This window comes from Trichosurus vulpecula, chromosome 6 (assembly GCF_011100635.1).
Source record: "Trichosurus vulpecula isolate mTriVul1 chromosome 6, mTriVul1.pri, whole genome shotgun sequence".
Classification (NCBI taxonomy): Eukaryota; Metazoa; Chordata; class Mammalia; order Diprotodontia; family Phalangeridae; genus Trichosurus; species Trichosurus vulpecula.
In genome coordinates, this window is record NC_050578.1 from 211,887,799 (window position 1) to 211,895,397 (window position 7,599).

At 37.2% G+C, this 7,599-nt stretch overlaps 1 protein-coding gene across 2 annotated transcripts in view; it reads left to right on the forward strand.

Moving 5' to 3' along the window:
• LETM1 (leucine zipper and EF-hand containing transmembrane protein 1) overlaps positions 1-5,430 on the forward strand; it is a 74,623-nt gene extending 69,193 nt beyond the window's left edge. The window contains exon 14 of one of the 2 annotated variants that reach the window (XM_036762656.1): positions 421-5,428. In XM_036762656.1, the coding sequence (XP_036618551.1) occupies positions 421-570 (150 nt within the window). In that variant the 3' untranslated portion in view covers positions 571-5,428. Of the gene's footprint in view, positions 1-420 lie in introns of both variants that reach the window. The other variant, XM_036762655.1, reaches the window with a different exon arrangement.
• Positions 5,431-7,599: the final 2,169 nt, after the last annotated feature.

Here is a 7,599-nt window from a genome sequence, read left to right on the forward strand (position 1 = left end):
AGGACTCTAGCTTTGTAGGTTGTTGTGACCCAGTCCATTCTGTCACCTCCCCGGCCCTCCTGGGCTTGACTCTCAGCAGCCTCAGGGTTGGGTGTGGGGTCCATGAGGGCCAAAAGAAATTTCACCTTGCTGATACTGCAAAAGATTTAGAATAATTTTTGTCATTGCTTAAAAGTTCATAGGGTCATAGATGGATGCTTTCTCAGAAGTCATGTATACCTTACAGATGAAAAAGCTGAGTCTGAAAGAGGCAAAGTAATGCAGATAGTAAGTAGCTGAGTCAGGATTCAAACACAGGTCCTCTGACTCCAAATGCAGGACATTTCTACACATGAGTTGAGCTTGGGAATAGGTAAGTGGTGTTACAATTGGAAAGTTGTCATTGTATGACTCTGCCATGTTCTGATTGGGTTCCTGTAGGTCATCGAAATGATTGATAAGGAAGATATCGACATTTCCACGGGTCAGGTCACTGAGATTGTGGCATTGCTCCAAAAGGAAGAGAAGGTGGAAGAGAAGGAGAAGGCAAAAGAAAAGGCTGAGAAAGAAGCTGCAGAAGTGAAAATTTAAGCCTCAGCCTGCAGTGCAGCTGGAGCTTTGGAGAGGCAGCTTGTGCACTGGGTGGCACATGACAAATGCCTCCTCCTCATTTTTGAACCTCTGTGGTGGTGAGAAATGGTGATCTTGCTTTGAGGTGATGCTAGTGGCAAAGCAGCTATTTTTCTGGAATAAAGCAGACACTTCCATGATCAAATAAGTAATTTTCTATCATTCCATGAGGATGAGAACAATCTGGACCCTTCTCCCTTTTCTCTTCCCGTGAAATCATGTATTGGTCCATATCCCTGTGGGGTCATGATTCCATCAGCTACCTTATCTACAAAATATGAACCATGCCCACTGGTAATGTATGTGTACACTTACAGTTAGGCGTACCAAAAACTGCCAAGTAAATGATGGATTTATAAGGGGGGAAGGTGGGACAGAAAGTGTCTGGTCCCATCTTTTCCTACTTTGGCAAAAACTTTTCAGGTGATTTTTTTTTCCCTTGCATTTAAAATGATACTTTCCTAGAGATGAGTTAGAATCACTGCTTTGTTTTCCCAGGTGATGTCTTTCAAATGTTTAAAAACAAAGCTAAATTCATTCAAATTCCCACCCTCCAGCTGCGGGGGTAGGGCAGTGTTTCACTTATTTCTTATTGGGTCAGTTTTGAGGTTTGGGTTTCTTTTTGAAGCTGTTCGAGATGAGTGATTTTTTTTTTCCCTTTCCTGTTTTGGTTGTCCTAGCAGTCTTTAGATTGGGCAGGTATATTTTGAGGGATATGTTCATATTCATTTGAATGAAAACTTGATTTTTTAAAAAGGAGATTTAAATAAATCTATGAATGTATACCCCAGAAATGTAATTAAAATCTATCAGAATAGACTTCCACCAGCATAAAACTGTAACCATTAAGAACATTTTTTTCTTTATGTTTGAACAGTAACGATATCATCTGACCACTTAACATTTTTTTTATGCTTGTACATTGTGTGTCAGGGAATGATTTCTTTTTGAGAGATGGGGAGTGATTTTCATCCTAGTGATGTTCTTGACCAGTTAACTGGCAGGTGTGTTCTCTTACACATCCCTAGCCTTGCATACCTATTTTGAATTAGCTTGTCCCTAGCTTTGCATTCCTGTTTTAAAATTAGCTTGTGTCAGTTATACTTTGGAAAAAAACAAGTGAAGTAGGTGAATGTTGGCAATCTGAATTTACTGTATCAAATCATTTTATTCTCTGAAATGTTTGATATTTGAGTAAATGATGGCCTTTTTGTGGATTTTTGAATGAGTAGATTTTCTCAGTTGTCCTTGTTTTCAAATTTTAGCTTAATAGACCAGGACACATTTCAGTATGTTTTAGTTGTTATAATATTTCTCATGAGTTTGGGGTTACCCTCTTTAAAACTATTATTTTTATTATTCATACTTTTTATCAGTTACCATCCACCAAGCATTTCCTATTTCAGTAATACTTATGCTATGCAAAAAAATCTAAGCACTCCCCTTGGATTGGTTAGTGTTCAATTTTTAATCTCAAACTCATATATGATTTCTTGGATAAAACTTACATATTTAAAATAAATTATTAGGAGAACTAATGGTGCAAAGTTAAGTTTGTTGATCACCACTTACATGATGGACCATAGTATTTTCTTAGAAAATGTATGCATAGCAGCAAGTCAGATGCTTAGTTTGCTGCCACTGGGTGTTTTTTCTTTTGTTGAGGATTTTTTAAAAGTTATTTTTAGAATCATTTATCATTAGTAGTGAAATATTAGATGTCTTGAGAATGACTGAAGCTATAACTTTGTAAATTTTGTGTATTTGGCAGATGATAAAGAATTATAGAATATGTTCTTTGAAATACTTGTACTGTATTTTGAAACTGGGCATTTTCAAACTGCTGGTAAAGGGTGAGTTATAGCTCCCTTGATAAAGTTAGGTGGTCTGGTTGTTTGATTTGGCTATATTTCATATAAACTTGCCATCCAGTACTGAAAGCAAGAGTAGTTTTTAAAATCCATATTAAAACAAAACTTCAGAACAGTGTTTTTTTTGTGTGTGTTAAAATACGAGTTGGAAAACTTACTATTTTTTCCACATTTATATCACCCCCAAAGCAGCTTTTATTTAATAATAATAGCCGTGCCAAATTTTTAATCGGCCCATAATTATGGTATTTGGATGGTGTATATTTTGAGCAAAAATCTTAACCCTCAATGGGATGGCTTTCATATGTCATCTAAATATAGGAGTATTTTTATTATTAGTATTAGTATTATTAGTACTCCTATAGACAGGAATAAAATAACTCCTGTAGCTAAATATAGACAGTGAGGAAAGAGAAATCGACGAACGGGCTCTAAATTGCTTTCAGTGTTTTACTTAGCGGTTACATGGCAGCTTAAAAGCAGTTAATAGGATTGTATGTTCTACAAGGGACATTTTGGTGAGAGAATAGTTGCATTCAAAAGTTTTCTTTTTTCTTATCTGAAGTGGCAAGGTTGGATACTTTAATATTTATGAATCATTTTAGATTAGCAATCAGATTTTCAATGGTAAAAGACTGTACTACCTTATGATTGCCAAATATATCATCATTCAACTTGGAGTTTTCATTTGTGAAACATAGATTTCATTTATGTGGGACATAGATTAAAATTAGTGAGTGAAATCCACAGATGTTGGCTTAATATTACTCATATATCAGGAAAGGGCTTCTTTGGCTGACCATCCCTTAGGCATTTTGTTTGTGATTAGAGAAGAAGCAGGCAAAATGACTAAACTTTATGGGGCTGTGGCACAGTAGGCCGTGAAGGCTCTCACTTGGAATTCAAGTGACTTTTTAAAAAAGCAGAATTTAAAGGGAGATGAGCCTGTTAATTGCAAATTGAATCTAAATACCCCACAGTTGATTAATTTTGATTGGAAAAACTGCTATCTCTGTAAGAGGTAGGTAACTTTAAAACTTCTTTGCTACAGTCTTTATCTTTTGTACCTTGACCTTAAATACCTTTCCTAATTCCTCATTGGACAAAAGGGGCCATGGGAGAGAAGCAGGGCGGACTAGGTTCTATAGAAGGAACCATAGACCGTAAAGCCTTAAGGATATATTGATAGTTGTCTAAGCAAGGCCCTCATTTTACAGATGAAGAAACAGAAGGCCCAGAAAAGGGGAGGAAGTGATCTGCCTAAGTCCACAAGCCTGTCGGTAGAGCTGAGACAAGAACCTAGGTCTCATCTTCCACTACCAGTTACAATTCCCTTTCCTTCCTTCTTCCTTCTCTTCCTTCTTTTTATGCCTCCTGGTATTTTACAAATTTGACCATTGGATTCACATTTGCAACTACCTGTCTATCGCTTTGTTAGAGCATCAGAGATTTAGGAAAAACTCTTTGAGCTCACTAAAAGTATCTCATCCATATTTTACCTTGCCCTGTGTCAAGCATTACTCCATTTTCGTATGTGCACTGGCTGTTGGACTCCAGTTTATAGATCTCATCACTCTAATATGAGAAGGTGAGTGATGGACTTGGAACCAGACAGTAGATTAGACGGGTCTTTAGCCTGCCATGAGTGCAATAGCAACAGATCTTTTTTTTTTCCAAAGTTAAGATCCTGGGGTTTTAAAAATGTATAAAAATGTCAGGTTTTTCGTGTGCATATGTGTGTTGGGCGGGGAACGATATTGAATTTTATTAATTGCTGCTTAAATAAATCACCAGGCACAATTCAGAGATATGGTGGATCCAAGAATACAAAGTTTTTGTGATGAGATAACAAAAGGGATGAATTATGATATGAACATTAGGATTTTATGACTGTTAAAAAGGAAGTGAGTGTCACACGTTTTCATTGTCAGAATCTATCATGTTTTCAGGAATTTGTACAAACTTTTCAAGCTTGCACAAAGCTGAGATAGGTTTCTAAGGAATGGGTGTTTAAGCAGATATAAGATATGTACCTTTCCTTCCCCTCCTTGTTTAATCAATGTTTATAGGAATTTTAAAAATTGGCATGGTTCCAAGTGCCATTTTGAACAGTCCCAACTCCAGATGCTGCTTTTGAGATGTGACAGTTACCTGGCTATTTTTTAAAAATAGTCCATAGGTAAATGTAAGCATTTGAGGACAGTTTTTTAAAATTAATAAGCATATTTATGTTAATGTATCAACTCAAAATGACAGGCTTCTGAACTTTAATCCAGTAAAAGAAACTATATCAAAGTGATTTAAAATGTCTGCCTTCATGGTTCAGAGCGTGTGTGTGTGTGTGTGTGTGTGTGTGTGTGTGTGTGTGTGTGTGTGTGTGTTTCAAAGTGGAAATAAGTTATCTTAAGTGCTGAAACAAGTAAACTGGCCTTGAGGTTTGAGACTTTTTAAAAACTATCTCTGTGTGAGGGAATGAGTTTGTTGGATTAAGGACATACTTACAGCCTTAACTACATTTCCAGTGCCTAGCACAGTGCTCTGCATACAATAGGCACTCAGTAAATGTTTATCAAATTGAATTTCTTGGCTTTTGTCATTAAGACAACCATTTTTATTTAGTATGTATGAGTGACTTATTTCTCACAAGCATGACTAAAATCAAAGTAAATAGAGCCCTGGACTTTTGAAATTCCTTCCTCTAATAAACCTAATTAACTTCAGAGTTCAGAGACCTTTGGATCCACCATTATCTTACTGATAGAAATGCACTGATAATGTAAAACATAATTTAAGTGATACAATGTCATACATTTTTACTGTGTATTTTAAAGAAATATCAATAGTCCAGTTTCTTTGTATGACTTTCAGAAGAAACATGCTCATATGTTTTCTGGACACATTAAATTTGATGTAAGGAAAAAGTATATATAATAAAGGGATGTCAATTACTTTTTTATTTTGTGGTTTTTTTCCCTTCCTTTTTTTTTAGTGTAAAGACAAAGCTGACAGTTGGTCTGCTTCCTTTGATAGAATCTCAATAGAAAAGCTGTAGAGTATCTCTGTTATCTTGCATTGTATGTTACCATGTCTGTCTGCTTCTGTTACCAATTATTCATGTTTCCTAACTACCCCAAATTTTTATGAATTTGGTGGAGATTTTCCATTTGACCGGAGCAGCTGGGTAATTGGTTATGGCTATGACTAACACAATGGAATGATAGTCTTCAAAGTAGATCTGTCAGAATGGTGTATGCTTATTCTAAGGATGCTCCACCAATGAATTCACCAAATCGTGACTCCCCTGGAGCAACGCCCTTGGCAGCGTGTAATCTTTGTCCTCAATAAATAATCAAACCTTGACCCAGGCATTCAAGACACTTTGTCTCCAACCTACCTGTCCACCTTTATATTGCACAAATTAACCAAAAGTATTCTTTCTTTTGGTCAGACTGGATTATCCTCCATCTCTGATCTTATTTGGCTGTTCTTCCTTTACTGAAAGGCTTTTCTCAGCCCTTGTATAGATGCCCTTTTGTATATGTCCATCCAGATCTTTGTTGTCTAACAATGCTTTACACAAATTCAGCACCTAATGTTTGTTACTTTCATTGTTGAATTGGAACAGTTAAGCATTGTTTCAGAGACAAGTCTGGTGATAAATGAGTGATTAAACTGTGTAACTGATCAACAACAAGAAGCACTTATTAAGCACCAAACCATGTGTAGGTCCTGTGAGGCACTGAGTACACAAAAAGGAACCATCCCTGACCTTAAAGATCTTAGCATTTAGTTGGGGAAGGTGATATGCATAAATAAGAATATTTAGAATAAATGCAAAGTGATGTTGAGGCAGAGATTCTGTTAACTGTGAGTGTCAGGAAAGGCTTTATGTATAAGGGAACACTTGGCTTGAGTTTTGAAGGTTAAGAGGCTGAAGTCAGGAGGAAGCAGTGCATTCCAGCCATGGGGGGTAGTCTCCAACAGCTTATGGAAGTAGTACTAGATGGGATCAGAAACAGTGTGACTAGCGTTTCCAGTGTGATTCTGCCGTTCCCAAAGAAAAAGTGTAGACATGTTTACATGATATAGTCTCTTGAAGTTAGTACTTAGAAGAGTGAAATTGATTTGGATGTATGTCCTGATTTTTAAAAAAAATTATTACCACGTTGTACCTTACCCCTATAACCTTGCTACAATCCCTGGACTCCTCCGGCCGGAAACTGCAGTCACCATCTTGGCAGTGAAAGTTTGGACAATAGAGTTCATCAAGTACAACTGTACCTGAACAGGAATCCCTTTTACACATTGTAAATAGGGGTCTTCCAGCTTCCATCTGAAGCCCCGCCCCCCCCAGCGATGGGGAATCCCATTACAACAGAAAGCACTCCACCCCTCAGCAACAGCATTCCACCGGAGTTATGATGAGAGGCTCCCAGCTGCCTGGAAGGGGCGTTGCCTCATCTTACTGTTTTGTTCACTACATCAGTTTGCTGCCATCTCCTGGAAGGCCTGCCCTCAACAAACCTAGTTGACAATGACCTTTCCCCCGTTCTGATACAGTTATATATTTGATCCTGTACTTTCTTATTCTAAATATTCTTATTTATGTATATTACCTCCCGCAACAAAATGCTAAGATCCTTAAGGTCAAGGATAGTACCTTTTTGTATACTCAGTGCCTGAAAGGACCTGGCACATAGTTGGTGTTTAATAAATGCTTCTTGTTTTACATAGTTTAATTACTCATTTGTCACCAGACTTGTCTCTGAAACAATGCTTAACTGTTACAGTTAAACAATAAATGTAGTTTTTTGGGTGCTTCGTTGGAATAGACTTTGAGGGCAGGGTCTAGGTCTTACCTAAATATCATACCATCACCAATGTCTAGCACAAGGCTTTACAGTACTAATGGTAGCTCACATTTCTGTGGCATTCTGAGGTTGACAAAAGCACTTTCCTCACAACAAACCTCTGCAATCAAGTGGTCCAAGTGTTACCACCATCTTACAGACGAGGACTCTAAGAAGAAATTAAATGACTTGCCCATGGTCACAAGTAAGTTGCATAAGGGATTCAGACTGCCTGGCTCACACAGTAGATGTTTAACAAATATTTGAAG